This window comes from Salvia hispanica, chromosome 1 (genome assembly GCF_029641045.1).
Source record: "Salvia hispanica isolate PSC_SH4W2 chromosome 1, Shi_PSC_v1, whole genome shotgun sequence".
Taxonomy (NCBI): Eukaryota; Viridiplantae; Streptophyta; class Magnoliopsida; order Lamiales; family Lamiaceae; genus Salvia; species Salvia hispanica.
This window is the reverse complement of record NC_142692.1, coordinates 50,165,284-50,191,787: the sequence shown is the minus strand read 5'-3', so window position 1 is coordinate 50,191,787 and position 26,504 is coordinate 50,165,284. Positions and strand designations below refer to the sequence as shown.

Sequence of the window (26,504 nt, the reverse complement as noted above, 5' to 3'; positions counted from 1 at the left end):
TAAAAACCGTGTCATGATTCGAATTCAAGACCTTTGGCATCGGACATTACTATACATTATCAATATGCCAACTCACTTATTCGTGAAAGGGAAGATCCATAAATGAGCATATATTTGCCTTTTTCTTTTTACTATTAAAACGGAAAGGGTTTTTGTTTTCAATCTAGACTATATGTAGACATAAACCTAATTTGGTTTTTTAAGATTTGACGCAACAAATTCACGTGCTTTTTCTGTAAAAAGATGAGGTAAAACCGTCCAACTTCTATATGACAAGTCATTCACCATGTAAAGCAAAAATCCAATTTGATGTGAAAAAACAATTATTTTTTACCTTTATAATCTTCATTCTCAATCAGGACTAGACAAATCATATGCTATTAATGGATTGTATATTTTTGTAGAGCAATTTATGAATAAATGCACGCATCTTCTGGGAATCACATTCATGCACGCCATTTAAAACTAGAGTTTGAGATGACCACTATCGACATATTATTTCTACATATATATCCCTTAAATTGTAAAACAAAATGGGATTCAAATTCACTATATACTAAATATATAATTAAACAACAAAATGCAACATACTTAGGGGTGTTCGGTTTGCAAGATTGTATCCGGGATAAAATTTATAGTGTGTTTAGTTCATTAGATTCAACCTCACAATTCAATCCTAGATGGATAATCATGAAATAATTAGTCATAGCTAACCCCCTTATGACTAAAATAATCTCACAACTCAATCCTAAATTGTAGTTACTTGTTATTATTTTATTTTGCAAACTGAACACCACCCTAATTGATAACGCTTACTCTCTCACCCGCCGACCAATTGGTCAGGAATTTGAATTAATTCAAATATGTGAATGTGTAGAGTGTATAATTATAATAAAAATATATATATAATCACAATTGTTCAAAATTATGATTAGGCTAAATTAATCAATTACAATCATCAGCCACCTTATGTTTTACTACAAAGCAGTGCCACTAAATTGTTTGTTAAAGTTGCAATTTCCACACAAATAAGATATCCTTTTGGTTATCCAAAGAACTAGTAGCATGCTTCCTTTCTTAGTTAGGCGCTCATTTCTGCAAATTTGATATAAAGTTGTGGATCTCTTTGTTTTACATGATATCATGGTCGATTTGGTTTATTCGGAATAAAATGATATTTTAAGGTTTTGAACCAAATTGGAACTTCGAGAAGAAAATGTTAATCTTGCGCCTTTACTCGTGGATTAGGAGTTGGTGCCCAAGGTTTGCACTCTCACTCACTTCATCAACAGAAGATTTGTGAAATATCAAAGGTTGGAATGATAGGTTTGTTGCTTGGTGAAGCTCAGGGTTTGACTTTTCTATCTCTTCTCCTCTCTTTAGCTGCGTCTTTGGAGTGTTACTGCTTGGTTGTTTTGGTTCTCGTTTGTGGTTTGTAGGCCTTCTTGTGTTAGATGTTATTCTGTTGTTTTTGCTTACTTTTTGATTCTCCTGTATACGTTGGATCTTTGCTCACCTTTTATGGTTTTGACACTTTCTTGATGCATAAAAAAACTACCCACTCTGTCCCATTAGAAATGCAACGTTTTCCTTTTTGGGTTGTCCCACTAAAAATGAAACGTTTCCTAAAATTGAAACATCACTCTCTCTACTTTTCCCTCTCTCATACTTTGCTCTCTCTTCATTAACTCACAAAACAACACTGCATAAAATCCCGTGCCGAAAACCAAATGTTTCATATTTATTGTGACGGAGGGAGTATATTTTAAGGGATGCAGATACATAATGTAAAAGTGAAGAGCAGACAAAAAAAAATATGAAATTAGGCCGGTGGAGCTTGAGTTTGAATCTATAGCTGGCTTTTGTTTTATTAATTTTTAAAATATATACTCCATATAGGTAGGATCGACATCCTCTTTATTAATTACTATTTGAAAAGGTTTTTGTTTCATTAATTAATTTAGTTCCAACTATATGGCAAGTAGCTAGGGCATTGGAGTAATAAGCCGCCAATACAATTATATTCTCCTCTACAACCTCGATCTGAGATTTAATTATTATATGTCCCACAATTATTTTTATTGAATAATGCAGTGTTTCATGCCGTGATTGAAATAACCCATCTTACAAATGTGTAATCAATTTTTGAAATTTCCAAATATGACATGATACATAAGTTGATACTAATATCAATAGTGGACCCAACGACTTTGTGAACAAAAATTAAAGAAATTAACGGGACTTAAATCTTTGAAATTAATTAATTCAACTGATGATCAGTAGTTAATTCTTTAATTATCTCTGTATGTTCTTAATCTTAACATCCCACGTGAATATAAAATAATAAGAATATTGACCTAGCTAGTCTTGTGCTTATATAAAATTAATATTGTATCTTTGTTTGCTCGGCAAGTGCTCGCTAAATATGAAATATACAAGCATTAAAGTCCAATGAGATTATAAATTAAATATATCCTCATTCAAATATAAGATACTCCTAAACTATGGAGTAGTTTTAAAGTGTTAGGCCACATAGACTTTATCTAGATGAGTCAATAATTTTGGTACAACGAATCTTGTCAAATATTCCTAGTGTAAATTTTGACATGATAAGAGCATATAAAAAGAAGTAGAAGAAAAAGCCATATTGTGTGGAATATATTCATAGAGGGTTCTTTAACTTTCCAACCAATGTGCACATATTATTAATTGGTTTTCATTAAATCTACTGGCAAGAATCCACATTAGATTGTGAGCACATGGTTTCATGAAATATATATTTCATATTCACATGTTTCCAGAATTTGCTCAATTAGATTCTTGCTTCTTTTGGAAAGTAGGGTTATCAAAAGTTGCACTGTGCATATGTAAAATAGGACCCATGAATATAAGTTTCATATTTCTGTCCCATTAAATTTATTAAGATTCTGATGAGACTTGGGAAGTACTCCTATATACTTTTTCACCTTTTATTATTCTTTTTATATTACTCTATCTAGACTATAGACAACTTAGCCTGGTTAGAAAATCTTAAGATTATATATTTCATTACAAATACTACATTGCAAAGTGAGATCAAGTAAGCTGAATGATGTGCCACAAAAAGGGAATATACCATTAGAGTATCCACAGTGGGAGGGCCGTGGCTTTTGGCCCGGAGTTGGGCAGGGCGCGGCCCCCCACTACTGAGCCGCGGGTGGACGGGACCGGGGGGGGGGGGGGGGGGGGGGGGGGGGGTGGACGAGCGAGGGCGGAGCTCTCTGCCAGGCCGAGGCTCTTGGGCACGCGGCTCGGCTTGCCACTGCAAGGGCCGAGAGCCGCGGCCCTTGGCCACCGATTTTCAATTATTTTTTTTTTTAATTTTTCAAAAAATTTTATATATTCATCATTTCTCCTCCATTTTTTTTACCCCAAACCAAACTCCACTCTTTCCAATTGATTTCAATTTAGTTAAAAATAATTTTAATTGGTGGCCCGGAGGGCCACCATTGTGGTGGCCAAGTTTTTATGGGCAGGGCCAAGTTTGTTGGGCATGCCCAAGAAATGGTGGCTTGGGCATGCCTAAGAGGGCTACAATTGTGGATACCCTTAAATGTCACATTTAATTTTTTGCCATTGGTCTACTTAGAAATTGTAGGGAGTTCATAGTTTTTTATTGCCGGGTGTTTTTATCCTTGAAATATTATTGTCAGATGCTCATTACATTTAATTATTTTAGCATTTTTATTACATAAAAAAGCGAAATGTCACATTTATTACAATTTGGTACGCGACATCTCATATTTTTCCAAAGATTATGGTATTCTCCTTGTCGTGTTTATATTGTTGTTTGCTCGGGTTGTGATAGTCTTACTTGGTGTCGTTTTTGTCATATGTGTGTTCATATGCATGGTTTTATTTGTTGTTGTCTGGGTGAGGGTAAGATAAATTTCTAGGATGACATATGGCTTAGGGCCCTACCCATCTGTGATTTATGTCATCCTTAGCGTATGATCATGTCCGGACACATCTATCTAAGTATCTGCAGCTTGGGATGATTCATATGGTTAGATTGATCTCGACTATCTTAGTGTTTTTTTTTTACTCTTACATATTCTAATATCTTTGTTGTGACTCATCTTCCATCGACCCGATAAAAGTTGTCATTTTTCATGTGGTATGACAAAACCCGTATTCCACGTCACATTTAGACATTGATTAAATTAGGTAGACATAATCTAGTGGCGCAAAGTTGATGCCAAAAATGTTAAAAACTTTGTTACCACTTTGACAATAACTAAAAAGCAAGTAAAGTAGTATACCAAGCCCTAATTGCATCTCACTCATATAGTTATAGACACCAATTACTAATTGCATTTCTCGTAATAGTTCTAGAAGCTTCTAGTGGGGGAAACAATTGACGGCTGGCCTGGTAGTGAAGATCTTGCTAAACGACAAAGTAGTTACATAGCCTCCTTCCTTGACTAATTTTGTAGGCTAGAGAGACAAACATTTATGATTTACCGTACTTCACAATATTCATAATTATTAATATTAAAATGCCATGGAAACGGAAGTGTACCAAAATTCACTTCGTAATTTGCCATTCACTATTGTAAAGGAATATTTTGCCCAAGAACCGCACTCTAATTGATAGAATAATATTAATTTAATGTGTAAAATGCATAGATAGTGTGTGTTTGTGTGTGCATGTGAAACCGACCATGGTGGCTTATTCTCCATCTAGTTGTCGGCTGACTTGAGTCAACTAGAAGTTGAGCAAGATGGACCATTAAATACAATTATTCGAAGACTTACTATTAAGCATAGCAAAAACATTAGAAAATGAGGGCTAACTATCAACGACTGAGTTTGAGTCATATATGGGAGTTCACTATTCCATTTTATTAAATATTTATCATGTACTCCACAATAATGATACCATCATATGAAGTTTCACACCTCCTCGTACCATAAAATAACGCAATTTGAAACAACACAGATAATAATGCGCAATTAATAAAATAAGAGAAACAAAAAGAAAATATAATAGAAATAGTGTTAAACTGTTAGTGAATTATGTGGTATACATCATTAATAGTACTCTCTCCGTCCCGCTTTAGGAGTCCCGGTTGATTAATTTTGGGCGTCCCGCTTTAGGAATTCCGGTTGAGATAAATTAATAAAAAAAGGCCTGCAAAGTGTTAAAGTGTTAAAAGTGGGTCCCAACATCCACTACAATTAATAAACAAGTGTTCAAAGTGGGTCTCAACATCCACTACAACATTTATTTATTGGACACTCAATTAAAAGTGGGTCTCAATATTCACTACAATATTTATTTATTACACACTCAAACACTTCTTTCTTACAACATGTGCCCAACTCAACTGAGACTCCTAAAGCGGGACGGAGGGAGTAGTAATTAGTTATTCAAGAGTTTCCCAATTTAGGATTAGTCTCATTTTAAGGAACATACCAAAATGACAAACTACTCTATTTTTATGAGACAGAAAAAGTGTATGTAGTAAGTATTTGACACTTCCCACGAATATCATAAAGTTTCAGCATGATGGTCAATTCAATATCCTATTAAGACATCAATTTCACTCGCATTTAATTTTTACTATAACAATAATTTTTTGATAATGAATCTCACGTTCCACTAATTTTATTATACTTATATATCTATTATAATATTAATGCTATAAAGTAGGATTCATATTTAGGTAAATATTTTTCATCTATTTTTATTATATTTCTTAAAATTTGAGTGAGATAAACTGAGCCAATTAATGACAGAGGAGGGGTATCAAATTTTCCTAGCTCATTAATTGATGATTTATATCTTCAATAAAGCTATGCAACCAAATTTTGTACAACCAAAAATTGATTTATTTGAGAAAAAATGTAATTTATTTATACAATTAATTAAAAAGTTAGACATATTTATAGTATAGGGAACATGCATAATATTATGGTATTTATTTATAATATTTTAAATTTTTTTGAATCATAAAATATAATTAATGCATATTTTAATTCAAATTTAAAAAATAATAGAGAAATAATTCAAATATAAAAATAAAAAATTGAAAATGAGACCAAAAACTAATAAAGTGTTTTTAATTTGTTAACTATTTATATTTATTATTTTAATATTTAATTAACACATCAAAGTTACTAATATAATCTTGTTTTGGTTGTACAAAATTTGGTTGTTTATCATTACTCTTATATCTTGTAGGATTTTTCATTAGTAGAATTTTACCAAAAAAGTGAATGATGAATTTTCTTTTTGGCGGGGGGAAGTACATGCATTAACTAGTAGTACTACTACTACTATTATTTTGACCTTGTACTTACTAGTTAAAGCTTTCGTTAAATTTCATAATAGAAGATTCTTAGAAGTACCAAGTAAAATGTTGACTTTGAATGGTGAAGACTAAGAGACATCTAATAATGTCATTGGTTCTTCAATAATTCTATTTTCGTGTTTAAAGAAGAAAAGAAGAAAGGAATAAATGTACTTTCCCCTCAAAAGATTTTCTTTTTCCTATCTTCGTATTATTTACACGTGAAATCCACCGATTACCATTCTATTTTGAATCTACTTTATGGTTAGCTTTTGAACAGAATTTAATAAGGTGCCTCTAATTTTATTTCTTCATAATTTGTAACTAACACCTTTTTTTAAAGAGCTCTAACTAACGCCTATTTTGGGGGTGAATCGTTTAATAGTAACACATACTTGAATCTAGGCTTATTTTAAAAAATTAGTCCTAACTTTAATCCACGAACGATTTTTTAGCCTAATTTTTCGTTAATTAAAAGAGAAAATTGTCAGAGCTAAGTTTTATCAATTTTTAGTCCATAATTCTAAAAAAAAATAAGAAAAATTATGAATTTTAAAAAATATATCCATCTTGCAGCTTTTCATATAAAAAGAATTGGATATGTTTATAATTATCTCACAGCAACAAAATTCGACAGTGACGTTCTTATGGTATAATTTTTCAACTGTCATATCATATGCAATTTCAAAAAAAAAAAAATTCATTGTGAGATAATTGCAAAGAGAATCAAACATAATGCTTTTTCCAGTTGATTTTTAAAGTTGCGGAAAATAAAAAAACGATTAATGTTTACTAGCAGAAATCAAAATCCACATTATTAGGGAAAAAAAAACTTGTTGGTATCAGTAAATAAAGACTAAATTTGATGGATCGGGTAAAAAAAATGAAAAAACACGACAATTATTCATAAACGGGATAATAGTGGACATGTAACTTTGTCTTCGTTGATGATTTAGTAATTTAGGCAACATTATTTTTATTTCAGTAACCTTATTTTCTTCAAAAGAAACTGTAAATTTAAACACAATTATCAAAAACGGGAAATTAATTATAGACTTATAGAGTTTAAATAATAGTATCCCATAATTTATATCTTTTCGAAATAAAGTAATTTCCCCCTTTCATACTTTACAATTGTTTTCTTCCAAGATCAGAAAAGGCATAAAAAAATAACGATAATTATATCTAAATAAATATACAAATATTTAATCCCAAATTCAGCTTTTACAGCTGAAAACTGTTGCCTTCTATTGTCATCGTTTTCCTCTTTTCGGTCATAAAATCGATATCGATTTCTGGAAAATCCTCTGCCCCGGCGCTAGAATCGCCAGAGGATCGTAGGCCGATTTCCTCTGCTCAAAGATCTCCCACCTCGCCCCGAAATGGGCCCGCCATTCCTCCTGCGTTTTGTAGTGCGGCAGATACTGCTTCACTCCCAACTCCGCCAAATCGCAGAAATTCAAGATTCTCCTGTTCTGATTCAGCAGATTCTGCAGCTCCTCGCTCTCCGCCGCGTGGGGTAGGAACGCCACCAGGTAGAACACGTCCTCATCCGGCATCACGAATGACGTTCTGTTGTCCCATCTGTTGACAAGAAGCCAACGGTCATAATGTGTTCGACGAAATGCCTCAACGAATAAAATAAATAAAAATCGAGTCTTTGATTGATGATTACTTTGATTTATTGACTGGGTAGATGAGAACTGGGCCGTTGTTGGTGTCGGTGAGAATGTTGCCGAAGACGCCGTCGGCGAAGGTCTGGATTTTACTGCGGGGGACGAGGAGATTCAGCCATGGGTGTGGGAGATCCCACAGCCCTTTTGATCTCAGTTTAAGCTCTGCTGTGTGGACCCTGTCCAAGAATTCCACATATGAAGTTTCTGTCACAAACATTGTTGATGGGATGTAGCTTAATTCAGATAGTAACGATTTTATTTCCTGCATATGAAAAAAACAGAATTAAGATTTTACACATTCTTTGTTTCTCTAATGGTGAATGATGATGGGTCTTGTATCTAACCTTATCTATGGCAGCTTCTTCACCAGGATTGAAGTTCTTGGTGAGCTCAAGGCAGAAGAGAGTCCTCCCATCTGACACAAACTGGTTGGCTTGATCAGTATCCTCGAGGTCGAATGATGATCGCCAGTTGTTGAATAGGTCCGTCCGGTTCACGATCACCTGACCTTCTATGTAGTCGAATGTCTTCTCCGCGGATATCAGTCGCTCTTGGTCTCTCGCGAAGGTGTGGAAATCCGAGTACAGAACTCTGATCCATTTCACCTGTTTATGAAATGGTTCTCAGTTTACCAATATGAGAGATGATTGTTTTTGGTTGTGTTGTGCTGTTACCATCTTAGGCGCTGGCTCGAGGGAGATTCTTGCTCTGGTTATGATCCCGAACTGGCCGAGGCCGCCAAGAACGCTGTGGAAGAGGTCAGTATTCTTGTCTTGAGAGCAAACCACCACTTCCCCTTTCCCTGCATTCATTCATTGAATCCATTAGTCATTGATGGGGTTTTGATTGAAAATAGTGATGGTGAATAATTGAAATACGGACCTGTGATGACCTCGAGCTGGTGGACATTACTGATTTGAGGGCCGTGCCGGAATGCCTGGCCGCTGATCCCGGCATTGGACAAGGTGCCTCCGACGGTGAGATGGAGGTAGTCGGTCCACGATTTGGGGGCGAGGCCGTGTTTGAGGCAGTGGTGGAGCACATTGATCCAGAGCTCTCCGGCGGGGGCATCCACATAGGGGGACTTCCCCTTGATCACCTGCATCTCGCCGCGCAGGGATTCCATGTTGATCACGATCCCCTGCGGCGCCTGCGCCTGCCCCAGCAGGGAGTGGCCGTGGCCCCTGGCCGCCACCGTTGGGGCAGCGGCTGGGCCCATCTGCCAGACGTGCTTCACGGTGGCCGCCACGTCGGAGACCTTCTTGGGGTGGAGGACCGCCCAGGGAAGGGAATGGAGCTGGTTTCCGAAATCACGGGCCGCGAATTCGTTCCCGTCGAACGTGAAGTGGCCGTGGACCGGGATCGGGATGGCGGAGAGGGAGAGAGGGAGCGAGAGCATGCAGCAGCAGCATAGCAACAAAGCAATATTAGTATTTTGTTTGAGAAACATGTTTCTAGAAGTCCAAGGAAAGGAAGGGAAAAATAATGTGTGTTAAACCTAAAAATGTGTTTTCCCAAGTAAAGACGAAAGTTTGTTGGTATTGTTGTGGAGTTTGAGGAATGAAGGGTGGGGGATTTAAAGAGCTGAGTTTTGGTCAACCAATCTTCAGTGTTAAGAATCCGTAGGAAGACTGCCTACTTGGATGGATTATAAAGATTTTTGTTAGTATAAAAAAAGAAAAATTAGAATTAGAGACACTTCCCTATTTAAGATGAGTTTAAACAATATAAAAAATGAAAAGAAAAAGAAAGTCACAAGAAAGGAGAAAGATTTTGATAGATCTTGTTGCTTTTCACACATTTGCAACAAGATCTTCACAATTTCCCCATCAAGGACAAGATTGCCTCTAATCCAATCCTCATACTACTAGTTTTATTTCACCAAAGCTAAGGATGATCTTGCCGTTTATGGAATATGATCTCCTGTTTATGTTTTATATCTTCTTTTTCAGGCTGTCAGTAAGCTGTAATCCCACTATGTTTTTATGGGAGAGATGCTGAAAATATGAAATTGATTTTACTTGGATGTTCAATTGAGTGTGTCACGTGAAGTAGAGACGTTTATGGCCTCATTTTAATTGAGATTTGGGACCTCCTATTTCGCCCTACACACACCAAAAATCAAGAAGCTGACTTGGTTTATATGATGACATGGACCACATACTATTTGTTTCAAAGTTAAAACAAACACGTTTCCAACTCTTCTTGAATTAACTCGTTTACTTTTTCTTCAATTTCTTTTTTATATATATATAAATAACAAAAAAAAGATTAAATTCTTTGTGGGCAATCGAGGTTGATACAGTGTGGTTGAGAGCAGAGATATTATTCTGTCCTTTGAAAGCACAGAAATATGGTCCCAAACCAATAGAGAGAGAGACATAGTGATGGCTATCAATCTTAATTTAATTTATAGAGGGAACAATCTGCTTTAAAAAGGTAAAACATAAGCATTCAGCAATATAGTTTATTCTTTCAGCAGTCATACCTCTTTGCTTGTCTCCCACCTTTGGGAATACACATTCATACAACATTATACTTACAATTTATCTATTAAGCTCTACAATTTAATGTAATTAGTGGGCTGTGTTATATTAGTAGTGTAATTGAAAAGGGGTGTTTGGGTTATTGTTTTTTTTTTGGCGGTGGACAAGTGTTGGTTGTGTTGTGTCCTCTAGTGGGAGTTCAGGTGGAAAGGTTAAAACAAGAATAGGATTGTAAAACCTTTTACACATACACACAATTAATTATTAATTCTTTTACAAGTTTCACTATTGGAAACAATTATTAGTGTGCTAATGACTCGTTTAGTGACACGGTTGAAGATTTGCTTAAATCTTTCGTAGCAACTTCTCATTGTCTAACTACTAAGTCAACTTAGGCGCTTTCAATTGTCGGGTCTAAGTATCCATCTTGGATTAAGTTATGAGATTATTTTAGTTAGAGGGGTGTTGATGACTATTTATCACTTGATTATCCATTAGGATAAAATTATGATATTCAATCTCATGAACCAAATATAATACACATTTAATCTTGCGATATACTCCTATAATCTTGCAAACCGAACACCCTCTTACAAGTACTCCCTTCGTCCTAAAATAGATGGCACACTTGGGTAATGACACAACATTTAAGGAGATGTTGTTTTTGTGTTAAGTTAAGAGAGAAAATAGTATATTTATATTAATATAATAGAGAATTTTTTCCAAACAAAATGTGACATTTTTGTGGAATAAATTAAAAAAGAAAGTGGGAAAACTATTATGAGACAGGGGAGTAGTAATTAGGCCTGCATTTTGGTTTGGTCCCTACATTTTTGGGTTCATCGGTTCTCATGTATTACATCAAATTAAAACTCGTATATATAATTTATTCTTCATGTTTTATAATATAATTTTCATTACAACCAACCCTAATTCCTTAAATTAGGATCGGTCTCTCTTTCTCTTTCAATTCTCTTAAGCCAAAAATATTGGCAAGAACTTTTATTCTCAAAGCTAAAGAATCTCAACACATAATCTTGTTCAAACAAAATGAAAGCTAAAGAATCTCTACACAAAATCTTGTTCAAACAAAATGATAAAATGGGACCACAAATGTAAAAAAAAGTAAAGAGATTGTAGACAACAAAGCATGGTAACCTCAAAAGGATCCCTATCAATATCCCATATCAAGATTCCAGTTATGCAGTCATATAGTAATATTTAATTTTGCAAGTGCAATTATCTGCTGTAAATTTGCCACTTAATTTCATAAGATTAGTGTACTTTAATTTGATGTAATGTATGGACTAGTAAGCCTAGCTACTCCCTATATACCTATATATTTATATATTTGCATTTGTAATTGTGGGTGAAAACCTAATCTTTAATTTGATTACATTTGCTTTCTAGAAGAAACCGACCATCATTAAAGAAGTGGTAATGGTTAAATCCATCTTCATGCAGGATCATAAAATAGTTTACATTTAGTCTATTTTTTAATCCAAAGTTGATCGGTTGGTTGCTTCCCCTTACACGTATGGAGACTACTTTTGCCTTGATAATTCCACAAATCTTGTCATACAAAATCTATAATATGTTCTTTAAGGATATAGTCTACAAAAATTCACTTATATATTCTTGAACTAGCACATGCATTGATAAAGCAATTTTACTAAAGTGAATTTTTGCAAACATATCTATAAAAATGTACATCTACTATAACTATAGGAGAATCTATATAGAGACAGAGTAGTGAGTTAATTAAATTGCACAACCACGATTAGAGTGCATACTTTGCTGGATAGATTTCAAAATTAAAAATATATGCTGCGGGCACGTGCACCTCACATGCTCACGTTATGCGCAGTGAAACGCACGTTGTTGCTTCCTCGTGAGCGGCTCACCATAGCAAATTCGCTACCCAATACAAAAAATTCTTATCCACACAATCTACATTTCATCCCCTATTCCCCCACTATAATTAAAATATATTTCTAGGTTTTTTTTTTTAATTTAATAAACTAACTATGGAAGCCCTAACTGATGCATAGTCATGCACTTTTCCCACGAATGTAAATGTGTGGGAATCACAGTTTGTATCTAATGAATTTGATTGGTTGTTTGGAGATGGCAATGAACCAATGTAAATTTCGAATTAAGGGCAATTTATGAATGTAGACCTAAGCAATAAAATTAATTATAGTATTGTTGATTATGGTATAGAGAGACAATAGGTAATGCGTATTGATGGGTAGGTAGGGCACATATAATATATATTGGTTTTGGATTAAATCATAACCAATGAGGATTACGTGAATCATTTTATTTTTCTTATCATGTCCCTTCACCACTTTCATCCCACTTAAATCAATGCCTTCGTGTCACATTTTTACCTATAAATTGAAACTTTTTATCCTCCTATCATCTCATGTCGGGTCAAAAACTTACTATTATCATTACAAATTCAACTCAAGTTCTTAGTAATATGTAGATATGACACATTCATTCGTGTAAAATATCTTTCACTTACCTTTTATATCATTTATCAGTGCAGTCAGTCTCAGATGGGATTCTTTAATTATCCTAGAATTTTTTATAATTAACTTTATTCTATAAATATTTATTAAATAATATCACTAATGATCCATAATTTCTTTATCACTGAATAACTTTGGACTGGTTTACCAAATAATTAATTATTGATTAAAAATATAAAATATACTAGATAAGTGTAAAATCCTAGTTAAATTAATTAAAAACTCACACTAAAACATAATACAGTCAAATTAAATTATTACTAAAATCCGTAAAAAAATGAACGTCAAACACGAAGTGATGCAAATCAATAAAAATCAATAAAGATTAGTACTATATACTCCCTATCTAACCTCTCTATATAAAAAATTGAAGATCAATAAATCCTATTTAAATTGAAGCTTGAATTTAAATCTTATATCAAATAAAAATCAAATATGGATTGAAGTAGTACATAAATAGTCATTAAACTTAAGGACTCGTTTGATAAAAAAGATGGGATATAAGAAGATATGTAAAACAAGATAAGAAATACGGGCTTCATGTCAAGATATGCAAAGATGTGATTTTTTCCCGCTATTGTTTGATAGAAAAGAAATTGTCTAAAATTGCATTTTATATTAAATAACATGGCTTAACTTGACAAATTGGTGGGATACATAAACATGGTTAATGTTATAATTTTGGTAAGATTGGTTAGGACCCTTATCTTATATTGGGCTTTGAGTTAAGCTTAAATATGATATCAAATAATTAGAAATGTCCATATATAATTCTCTATCTTGGTATTACTAACTTATCATACACACCCATACTTTACACCTTTGCTATTCGAGAAAAATATTATGGAAAGTCCCTAGATTTTGAAAAGGACTTTCTGTTACCCATAATTCTTTTAGATCAAAACTATTTTGGGCTATGAGCCATACTAAGGTCAAATTCCTTTTCCCTTTTAGTTATTAGCATAATGAGAAGTGTAAAGTATATGCCTCAAATTGCATTTTGATTATGCTATATATACTTATATTCTTTATGTCCATTAAAAATAAACATTTTTTCTTTTTAGGTTTTATCATTAATAATAAATATTTTCTAAAAAAAATGACATCATTTTTATTTTTTCTTCTTTTTACTTTATTATTTCTTCATTAACTTTTTAAACAACACTACATAAAATCTTGTATCAAAAAATAAATATTATATATTTAGTGGGTTAGAGAGAGTATATTAATAAAAAAAAATAGAATGTAATGCGGATAAAATATTAACGCAGAAGAAGAGGTGTTCAATCATCTCAGGTTCTTCTATGAAGAAAACACATCGATCATTTTTTACTCCGACTATGTTGAATCTAAATAATCTCTCTTTGGTATTGAGCCTTCCTTGAAGGATAAACCAGGCATGAAGTTGTGTTCTAGGTGAAAGTCCTCTATGTGGACCCTGATATCAATCCAAAATATATTCTCATTCTCCACATTCTTGGTAGCCTGCAAAATAAAGTTAAAAACAGAAAAAGAAGAAGATTTTATCCCACGACCACACTAAGTTTAGGTCCATTTCAATGAGCTTTTGCAATTCCATTGATAGTTTAGCTCGTATCAAGGAGCTCATTAGCTTTTGGATGACAGATTTGATTCGTGTCAAGGAACACTTCAATTTTCATCATTGACGATTTTGACTCGTGTCAAAATGCTAATTAGATGGTTTTGCTCATGTCTAGGAGCCACTTCACTTTTAAAAATATTGGATCATAATTTTGATATTTTTGTGGACGAATTAACAAATATTCATGGATTGTGAGTTCCTCGATACCATGATCGAACATAGAAAGCAAAAAATAAAAGACTAGAAGAATCGTAAAATTGATATTATGCTATTATTCATCATCTCTAATACATCCAACTCTTTATATAGAGTTAAAGTAAACACTAAATAGAAAGTAAATTGATTTCTTTCTTTCTTGAATAGGCTTTAATAGAAGCCTCGATTATTCCCTAAATTCACACGTATTCTCTTTATTCCAACATAAAATTATAACACAATTAGATCAATTAGATGTGAGAGTGCGATATAATGCTAACTTTTCTTAAATTGCTAATTTGCTAGCTCATCAACGCAATATATTAAGAGTGTCAGCACAATGACATTAGTATTGACATAATAAAAGACTAGAAGAATCGTAAAATTGACACAATAATGTCATCGTGTTGACATTTTTTAGATACTGCATTAATGAGTTAACAATTTAACAATTTAAGAAAAGTTAGCAATTGATTACATCTTATTAAATATATATGTATATATATTATAAATGTTATGCTATAATTATGAGAAGGATTTAAGGCTAGCTAATAGTAGCTTACTATATACATATATATAATATATATTGCATGGTAGATGAGACATAAAATTATAAGAAACAATTAAGAGATCGCTCTCTGCATGTGTCCCCCAAATCTGGATATAAGTCCTGTGGTGATCTTGTACATAATAATGCGCACACACCACATGCCCAATATATTTTGCAAATTTGTTGATTGATATGTTGGAATTTGTTTATATATTTGGCACTTTGCACCTGACAACGAACTAAACAATTATGACATGATTACAAGTTTTCCAATTGGGAGACAAATCTATATTATGAACTTACAATCAAGATAAGATCAATAAAATCGACAGAGCTTATCGACAATTTAATAGTACAATCCTCTATCAACGATTTGAGTTGCACCATTTTCCAAAAACCTTAGTGCATACAATATCTGTCTTACTCAAACAATGAATATATGAAACCAATTAAAGTTACAATTCAATATTACATCAAGTGTAACAATATCTAGAGTTGATTTTTCAATTTCTATTTCGTAACTAAAACTTTTCTTTGCTAAAATAGTTTTCACCCACCCCGCCATAAGCGAGGCGCTTATTTGACAAGTGATTTAAGCAAATGATATTTAAAGAATTAAGTAGAGAGACAGTAAAATATGGATGAGAAAAAAACTAGAGAAAAGATAAAATAAAAATAGGTGAGAGAATAAAATAAGAGGGAAGAAATATAATTTTTTTGCTAATAAAGAAAACGACCCTGTGCAACACCCAAAAAGGAAAGTGACTCGCTTATAATGGGATGTAGGAGTACTAGGTAAATCACATGCATGTCTGTAGATACTAAAATAAGAAGATGAAAAATGGAAAATTAGATAAAGAAAAATATTTATTCTAATCAAACAACGTTGTTTTGAGCACGACCAAAGACCTCATTTTTATACGTATTGAGAAAAACTGAAACTGATTTAATATTCTGCTTTTAAATTTTTTGTGACTGATCAGAATTTGATCAATCTTTATGATTTAAATAACTATTATCCTTATTTTCTATACATATTATAAAAAATAATACTATTAGATGATTTAAATAATTTACTGTATTAATTTAATTGGATTAAATGGATAATTAACGGCATAGATTTGAAGGATTTGAAAATTGTTTAACGAGTAAGTTTCCAACCTTCCATTTGACTTAATTAAACGTAGCCTAACAAGTTGTGCTCATTAAATAGTGATTGTTGGATCACTAATAGTTCTATGATATGATTGATTGTTTATTTTAACTTCACAATTATATGTGTGTTTAATTGTTTGGAGGAACATAACTTGACGTCTAGCTAATTGTGGTGCTTCTCAAGTCCTAAATTTACGCTTAACCTACAATTTAATTTAATACTGATATAATTGTAAAAAAAAACTAACACACATGGGAGTCTTGTGTGATTGTGTCATATGAATTGATTGGACCAATTTGATAGATGGTTCAAGACGCAGATCTAAAGCAAAATTAAATGTATTTAACAATTTATGTGACCTTAATATGAGCTCCAAAAATTAAGATATTGGTCTCTTTATTAAAAGTTTAATCCAATTTTCTTAACAGAGCAGATGGACAAAATCATGGAGCTACTTTGTTTGTTAACAACATCTCTTAGAAAAAAGTTGTTGTGTTAAGACTAAAGTCTCCTATAACCTTAGAGATGAATAACACTAGTGTGATACCAAATTGAACAGATTCGAGACAAAATTATGCCGTGTTTCCTCCATTTTATGCTATTGGTTTTGTTTATTTCTTCTCATGGTGATTGATGTTGTTTATTGTCTGTGTCTCATTGTGTTATTGTGTTGCTTTGTATGTTGATATATTCTACTTGATTCAACTCTTGAATCTTTTCTTTGAATCAAAAGAAAAGGTTATAGTTCAATGTAATACAAATTAGTGTTTAAAAATCTAACCTCGCAATGCATGCGACATATATGTGATTAAATTAGATGTATTTGTGTTGGATGTTAGCATCTCCTACCGGATTATGATTGGTTAAACGGTATCACACTAACATTTATACAAATACCAATATAAAAAATAAAGCTTGGCATGTTACTTGTCACAAAGATTATGGACCTACTAGCTACCAAGAGCTATAAATGACCCAAATTGTATAATAGTATTTCATTCAATCCCGTTTAATACTAGAATTATACAATAAATAAGTCAAGTTTGAAATTAACACTACTTGATTACGACCTCATGAACAAGCTCGTTTCCATGTAACAACTTCAAAATTTTAATTTACTGTATTAATTTGATATTTGAATTGAACTTTTCAATAGCAATTCACTCACACTGGATAGAAGAAAAAAGTTCTAACAACTAAATTGCATGTTGTCATGAATTGCGATGTTGACTTTTGTGTTCTTTCCTATTCTTGCAAAATGTATCTAAGGTTATTAATCTACATTTTTAGTATTGCGTGTCAAAAAATAATGAACTTAATAAAGAAAATCTATTTTTGATAAATGAAATATATAGAGAAGAAATTTAGTTATATTATAAAAACTTCTTAATAGTATATATTTTTATCCTTGGTTAGCTTTTTTTTACTTTTTACCCCAATCTTTGATTATTTATAGTAAAAGAAAGGGTAGGAATTCAGTAATACATATCACTATATTCACAAAATTTGAATTTACAATCAAAAGAACATGATTGTGCCACGAAATAATATTAGATAGTAAAAAGAATATTGTATAATACCACAATAATTAAATAAAATAATATTACCACAATAATTACTATCAACACATATAAATATTATTCTTCATTCAGTTTCTGATGTTTTATTTGTCGTTCTTTTAGCAAAATGTAGATAATTTTCGAATATTCGAATCCACTTTGCAAAATGTCGATAATTTTCCCTATAAACACTATAGTTATTCTTTAACTATATTCAACTAGATGTTGTAAATATACTACATTTGTCTTGCTCTACACGGCTCTAAGATTTTCTAAAATTAAAGGGCCCTCATTTCTAAAACACCTTTAAACACTTCATTGGCTTTGAGCCATTTTAATACTACTACTAGATTTTAAGTAATCTAAAAATGGAGGGAGTATGAACCTAACTAAATCATTGTCTGGTATAATTCTAGATTAAGAATTTCAAATTGCATTTAGATTTCCAATTATAGAAAGAAATACACTAATTTGTGTCTTCTTCAACTAATTAACTTTTATTGTTCCAGATTTGAAGTTGGTAACTGAACAAGAATTGAATTCCACACCATAAAACACTCAAAAAAATGGACTATGCCCAATTAACAATGCTAAAAATCTTACCTTACATAACACCAAATCCCTTGAAAATTAACAAATATCGAACCCCCTAGAATCTGCATATGATATTAAGTTATCACATCAAAACGGTATTGCACATGCTTTATACTGTTGAATGATGCCTCAAAGCTAAAAAGACAAGTCTGCAAACCTAATTCTACCTCTGAGCCATGATGTAGGAATCTAGTCTTCATGTTGTGGAGCATCTCTTTGTTCCTTTGGTGCTGACACTGCAACAAAAAAAATTTGTTGGTGAAGTGGGAACCAAACACAAAGTCAAGGAACACTCCAAACCATAGGAATTCATGTTCTCCCTTATCATTGCAGACTTGAAAATACTTCAAAGTTATGTCAAACACTACTTATTCAATGGCTCTCTTGCATTGTTCTAGATTGGCTTCTAAGGCGACAGTGATCTTGTTTGGTAAAGAAAGCAAATCATGCCAAGTAGTTCCTGCCGTAAGCAGAAGATGAGAACCTTTTTCAACACCAAGCACTGACGATCATATCATGAATCAGACCAAATAAGTTTATATTGTTGAAGAATCTGCGACAAAAGAAAAGAAGAACCAACGGTTCAAAATGCACGAGAGAAGTCTCAATGCAAAAAATCTTTGATACTGATAGAGTGGACCACCTATTCACTAATTTCATTGAGGATTTCTCTACAATCCACTCTATATATTTAACTATATAAAATAAACAACAACGTAATTTTTCTTTAAGATGAGCTTTGGTATATATGATTATAAATAAAGTAAACAAATACCTTATTTGGTCATTCTTTAATTCTTTAACATTCAATATAATTATTTCTATAATTAACACCCGCATGCTAGAAAAGAGTCTTATCCCCAAGATGGTAATAAACAAATGACATTAGGTCAAGCAACACGTCATCTTTAATCATCTGACAGTAAATGCTATTAGATATATGTCTGTCAAAACGTAAATCATATCCCCTTTGACTTGAGTTGAGAAATTCTGGTTGTGAGAGCTGACTACAATTTACCATTTAAGGGATAAATTTCTGAAAAAGGTCCCAAATATTTATTTGGGTTCTAGTTCTAGTATATCAGTATATTTAATAGTAAACAGACAAGGTGTGGGCCTAATCCAAACACTCCAGCAAAAGTTCTACTGCTCATGGTTCTAGACTTCTAGTTAACCGTGGCAAGCACACTTTTGATTCCCCTAGCAAGTTGCACGTTGTCATTAGTCAAACACATCAACCATGTCTTTAGACTGACTTATAGCTGCTAGAATCTCTGTAGGAATTTGTCTCAGAGAAATAGGTTCAAGAACTAATAATATAATCCAAAAACCAGCCACATTTATATTAACAATAATTCCACAAATCAACCATATCTTTAAATTCCCAAGAGAAAACTCAACGTAATAAAAGAGAATATAACTAAAGCACGTTGAAACAAAGATCCAAGAACTAGTATGAGGTTCCCCAGCATTCATCTAACATAGTTTACTGTTAGCCGAGAGGTACTAGATTGATGCCGCAACACTCTCAAAGTTAGACTCCTAGCGTCAGCTAAAGCCAGCATCCAAGCATTCTGGTGAAAACTAGCTGACTATAGTAATGCAATCTCTACAAAGGATAATGAGGGCTCGCCTTCTATTTTGATAATTTTCCATTACACAAACTTTTGGAATAATACAATGGGCAGCATAGGATTCGATCTGACAAACAGCACAATAGTGTGGCATTATAGTCGCGTGCCCACAGCTATGGTGAATATACATTGCTAGTCCTTCCAATTAGCGTACAATTGAGCTATAAGGTGGTACGAAAATGATAGGCAGCAACTTACTCATACGCCCCTAACATAACTAAACATAATTTTCCTTGTAAAAGAAATGGTTGTATACTTGTATTTGATATCTACTCTAAGAAAAAAAATTGGCGACAGGATCCATCTATTTCTGAACAGAAGTTTAAGACAATTTATTATTAGCGTTAAATTTTGGTTTTTATGACGTTCACTTATGTTAGCTTCAAGTTCTACATGAAACATTTCCCAATAAACCGAATCCAGAACACAGTTTTGACACATTGAGGATATCCTAATGCATGCAGAGCTCGTCAAAGTATAAAATCATATAGTGTTGATAATTTTTTTCATCTTTTGTGCAATCTTATTTTAGTTTGGAACCATCCGTAGACATTAACTTGGGAATATATTCTAGCACTTAAGACAGTGATTGTTCAAGATCAAAATAAATAAGCATTTATTTAATTGTCGAGAGGATACTTTATCCTCTGATCAAATCATAAATACAGAAGTTAATCAGACATCAGTTACATTCTCTTGTATTTAACTTAAATAAATGCTCTGTATATTTTGATGTGTGATTATGGTATGAGATGAATCCAGTCCTCTGAGAGGCATAATGCTGTTAGCTGGTAAAGTTGATAGCCACTTACAAAGTTGAGAAACCTAAATGAGCAAGATAAAGAATCTTTTTCACCTTTATGCATACAAGTGAGTGCAACTGCATACACTGCACCTTGTCGACTATATGTGCCCCAAGTGAAAGAAATGTATGATTATGCGACCTAATTTACCTTAATTTGAGGATCTGAAAACTAAAACCACACCCCACATCCTCAATTATGCATCATATACTTTTGTTGCCAATTTACGGAGAAGCAAAGTATAACCACACATACCTATAGCCCTAGACGCCAAGCAGAGAAAGCAACCAGGATCCTTCCACTTGAAAGCTGCATCAAGCATAAATTGTAGAAATAAATCCAAAAATGTGGTCCATCCCTGTCCTTCATTCATCTGGAAAAGAACAGACATATAAATAAATAGGTAGTCAACAATTCCAAAAAAAGGGACCAGAAAAGATCAAACAAAGCAGTCAAGCATGATTTTTAAAATTAAAAAACATAATCCATTCTAAAATTAAAATTTGGAAGGGTCTCATTGGATGTATTCAACTAGGGCTACTAGAATATCTAATTCCATTCGGTCAATGCCAAAGCCAGTTCAACAGAATGCGTTCACTATAACTGTTTTTGTTTCTGATTTCTACACATTTAACACTCATGCGGAAATTTCCCTCTATCCTGTTGTACTCCAGCTTTACAGTTTCATTTGCCTGATTAGGCTTGAACCCTGGAATATGAAGACTCGTAACAGGAGTAGAAAGAAATTATATATAGAAGGAGATCATTTAAGTTTCTGTGCTGTTTCAAATCCATTTCTTTAGTTTTAGGAACCAGTCATCTAGTTTTAAGAATCTTGGTTTTCCAAATAGGAAGTCTTGGTGGAACATAAACTAACAGTGATAATTCTAACTTAATAATTTATGAAGAGAGGATAATCACAGAAAAACTGAAAAAGAGTCACAAGCTGACCATGCATCCAGAAGAAGTAAAACTACAGCATCCCAAGTAAATTTAGAAAGTGAGTTTCACTTTCCTAAAAATTCTCACCCAATACACTTTATCACGTAAAAGCTTGAATATATTAAGTCTAGATAAACATATGTTAAAACCTCTTATAATAATATCAATATACTTGGTATAAAATGGCCTTGCAGGCATAAACTTAATTGAGTTGTTACCAAACTCAAGAAGCAAGAAGTGCTAACATAAGTTTGTAAGAAAGATAGAGACTAGAGTGATAAGAATCTGTGAGTAAAACGTACCTAATGGCATCATTTCTAGGTTTAGATGCTTATTAGTCATAGAAATGCAAACAGGCACCTATGGCTAATACGAGTCAATTGCACTCAAATATAATCAACTCACTTCATTTAGAAACCATATGGCATTACTATCTTAATAGACTCACATTTAAAAACTAAAATGTGAGGCATCTCTTGGTAAATGTTTATGTTGCTGACGTAATGAAAAGTCCGTTCTGTATCATCCAATTTCACCATATAAACAAACATACATGAAATGTAACAATAGCTTCTTTTTCCTCAGAGTTCCAAGTTATCATTAACAATAATGATCATGTGTTTCATTGCAAGTCCATTTATGCTAATGCCTAACTGGGCAAATCACCTCAGAAGTCCATTTATGCTAATGCCTCCTAGGTGTGTCATTTTCTATGGCAACATTCTCGGATGTTTCTGTGCAGGAAATCATAATCACCTGAAAACTATGTAACTCCTCAGTCTGACATTTTGAAAATTAAATAAAAACCAAGTCTGGGTTAGTACATAGTGGTCATTCAGCATGACACAAAAGAGAGGGATCCAAATACAATCCACAACAAAAAATCGTGTGATACCTTTTTAGTTTTTACAAAGAGATATTATTGAGGAAACCATCCACTTCCATCTCATCCCATGTTTAATTTCTTTTAGTTACGGTAAAAGGAAGAACACATGATGTAATGAATGCCTCTGCATAAACAACACAAAGATAGTAAACCAAGAAGTCATTTACTTAACTAAACTACTTCTACATATTGTTCTAGACTTGCCTCACCTGGAGGATTCCAAATCTGATTAGATTCTTATCAATCAAAAAAACTTGATATGTACTTTTTCACTCTGTTCAGTCATCTTATTAGAAAGATCAACTGTATCATGTATAAACATCATTAGAATTACCCTAATATAAGTACAGGTCATTACACAAAATTACAGCAGCCAAAACCCTATGTTCTTAATTTTGTTTAATAAAGATCCAATGTATTATTGACATATTGAATGTTCAAGTACCTTCATATCCACATTAAGACTTCATACCAATCAAGTAAATTATGGTAAAAGAATGTGGCACTTTCAGTAATGTATTATAGTGCTGCAAGGGATATTTACTATGAGTATGCTGGTTGCTGTGGTCTTACATTTGTCATATAGTTGCTTGAAATCCCAGTAAAAGCAGGCTTGTTGTGACAAAGCTAATAAGAAATACTTCCACAAACAGAGGTTATTTAAATCAAACAATTCTGATACACTTACTCCTTAAACAAGAGCTGCAATAATAACCTTCTTTTCCTGCAAGAAGACTAACATAACAATAATGAGTCTGAGGTATCTAAAGTCACAGTTAAAGATTTCAATCCAATTCCAGCCATCTTATTTCATAAGTAGAAATCACAATAAATGGGGAACAATTGTCCATGTCAAGCATCTGAAACATTATCCATGGAGTTATATCACGTTGGAAATCATCTCATCAAATGATTAACATATTTAAGAAGCCATAATATAAGGAAAATCCCATCAACTGATCAAAAGAACGTCTGAAAGGTACAATAATGGGCTCCCTTCTCCAAACTTAAAGAAAAATCACGGCACAGCACAATGTCAAATTAAAGCTACACTTCCATAATCTTTTCTACTAACATCAAAAAATCCGATCACGCATCGTTACCCTTGCCAGGATCATTAGAAAACCGGACCCCAGGTTGCGCTCGACTCCGCCTGGTCCTTGACGGCAAAATGTTGTCCAAATCAACCTCAGCAAGCGGGTCATCCTCCAGATCACTCTCATCAAGTCCATCGGAGAAATCACTGTCGGAATCATCACTCGAGCCGTCGTCGTCATCTACATGGCCATCAGAATCGTCGTTGTCGGAGTCTTCAATCATTTTGCCCTTCCCTTTCCTGTCCACCACGATCCCCTTCCCTTTTCTGCTGGCTTCCACGTTTGCCTCCTCGTCTGCATCTTCGTCTTGCTCGGCAGTATAGTCTTCCTCGTCTTCATCATCGTCGTCGTCTTCCTCCGCAGCAGCAGCAACGGCATTCAAATGCTCCTCCGATTTCGCTGCATCACCAGCGACGAGTGGAACGGAGCCATTTTTGCCGGTGGGAAATTCAATTTTCTGCCTCTTAATCGAATCGTCTAGGGCTTTGTTTATGGAATTTGGGGGATCAAGCTTGCGTTTCTCGGGGAATTCGCCTCCTTCATCAACTGCTTTGACGTCGGCCATTGATGTTGGGGTTTGGGGATTAGGGTTTTGGGAATCGGTTTTTGTTTTGTTGAATTTCACTGTCAACGTTGGTTATTTATTAATGCTTAATATCTTTAGAATAAAATATTTACCATTTTAATTTGTTTATCACAAAAAATATCCTCTTTTTTTATAATACACACTAATAAGTTAATACTAATATTTAACTCTTTATGGAGTAGTATTTATATATTGAAATTAGCCATTTTTACTCCTCTATAGATATTACTAGTATGAGATTTAATCTGCTGAGCAACAAATTTTGAGCCTCCCCCTTTCTTTCTTTTCCCTTTCATTTTTACATCTATTTCTTGCAGATTCTTTTCCATTTTTCCCTTTTCTCACATCCATGTCTCTTTCCAAGAACACCATTCCACTTCCTTCTGAAATTTTTTTAATTCAGAAACTCATCTCATATTCCACATCGTTCTTTCTCTAAATTGCACAACTTCTCTGAAATTTTCTTTCACTAAGCACAACATCACTAACCACCACTCTAATTTTTTTTCTTCACGCCAAATTCACCCAAATTTTGGAATTCTTCGGCGACCACCAGTCCTATACCCTTTCTCTTCAAATTTCAAATCTACTAGCATTGGGTTTGAATTCGATATCCCAACAAGTTCTCTCATCTCAGTAAAAAATCTCAGATTTCATATCAAGTAGGTGAATTGATTACAAAGAAATTAATTATTGTACTTAAAATTGAGAAGATGCACGTTGGAGAAAGAGTGAGTAGATAAGAAATTTACATCTTTAGGTGAAATATCAAGATAAAGTAAATAGCAATTTCTTGAGTTGCTGTGAAGAATGAGAAATTCAGCGGCAGGAGCATTGAAAATACGAAGTCAAAAGAGGTAATTTCTTGAGTTGCGGTGAAGAATGAGAAATTCAGTGGAATCGTTAAATTGAGGATGCCAAAATTGGGAACGTGTGAAGGAGCAAGAAATCAATTAATGTTGAAAAGAAACCAAAGGAATGTCAAAATGAAAGGGAAAAGAAGAAAGAGGAGAGGCGCTCAAAATCTGTCGCTCAGCTCATTACTAGTATATCTTAGTATATCTTTTTTTTTTTTTTTTTTTTTATAAGTAAATCAAATGCATTACCAAGAAAAAGCAGAGTACAAAACACATCTTGGACAAACCCAAGAGTGGCAAGGACCCGTACAAAACACGGGGAACCTAGTAACAAAAACAAACGGGCTGCGCCCATGATCCAAACAACTATGCAACACTCATAGTACTATCCATGTGCAATGGGCCTCATTAAAACCTTCTTGAGCCAAAAACCCGCAGGAAAAAAGACCCTAGTAAGGAAAAATAGTACCCCAAGATAGTACTATGTGGATCAGAGAACAAACATCGAAGATGGCATCGGCAAAGGCAGATCGACCTCTTCTTCCTCACTTCAAGCAATATCGGGCACATGAAGTAGGACTTGATCATGAGGAAACTTATCAAACAAGATGCTGTAGACCGCTGTCTTGATTTGGTATAAGACGCGAATGCTTTCAAAACGTTTTCCCTCCTTGATAATTGCATTGCGCGCCAGCCATATAAAGTAGATTGTGGCCATAAGCGCAATCCTTCCAGCCAAATGCGGTATATTCGATGGTCGTTTATCACGTGCAAGCCACTTAATAGCGCTTTTGATCGTTGTGGGCCGCCTTCTCAACCCGATCCAATCCCGGATCTTGTCCCAAACACTCCAGCTAATATGGCAGCTGAAGAATAAATGATCGACACTCTCATCCTCCCTGGAACAGAGACTGCAAGTTGCATCAATATCTTCCCAAGTAATCCGGTCCCGAGTAGAGAGTCTGCCACGCAAGGAAAGAGTACTTCGGGGGCACACTATCATGCCAA

The 26,504-nt window shown here is 33.7% G+C and overlaps 2 protein-coding genes across 2 annotated transcripts; both read right to left on the bottom strand.

Moving 5' to 3' along the window:
• Window positions 1-7,399: 7,399 nt before the first annotated feature.
• LOC125222800 (cytokinin dehydrogenase 9-like) lies at window positions 7,400-9,461 on the bottom strand. Its single transcript, XM_048125615.2, has 5 exons — window positions 8,894-9,461; window positions 8,686-8,813; window positions 8,356-8,616; window positions 8,011-8,273; window positions 7,400-7,919 (listed from the first exon to the last, which is right to left on the bottom strand). The coding sequence occupies exons 1-5, from the start codon at window positions 9,459-9,461 to the stop codon at window positions 7,610-7,612; spliced, it is 1,530 nt and encodes a 509-aa protein (XP_047981572.2). The 3' UTR covers window positions 7,400-7,609.
• Window positions 9,462-18,652: 9,191 nt separating this feature from the next.
• On the bottom strand, window positions 18,653-24,682 carry LOC125223810 (uncharacterized). The gene is made up of 5 exons (XM_089063804.1): window positions 24,060-24,682; window positions 23,530-23,680; window positions 22,966-23,080; window positions 21,384-21,501; window positions 18,653-18,927 (listed from the first exon to the last, which is right to left on the bottom strand). The coding sequence occupies exons 1-2, from the start codon at window positions 24,616-24,618 to the stop codon at window positions 23,622-23,624; spliced, it is 618 nt and encodes a 205-aa protein (XP_088919930.1). The 5' UTR covers window positions 24,619-24,682; the 3' UTR covers window positions 18,653-18,927; window positions 21,384-21,501; window positions 22,966-23,080; window positions 23,530-23,621.
• Between the last annotated feature and the right edge of the window lie 1,822 nt (window positions 24,683-26,504).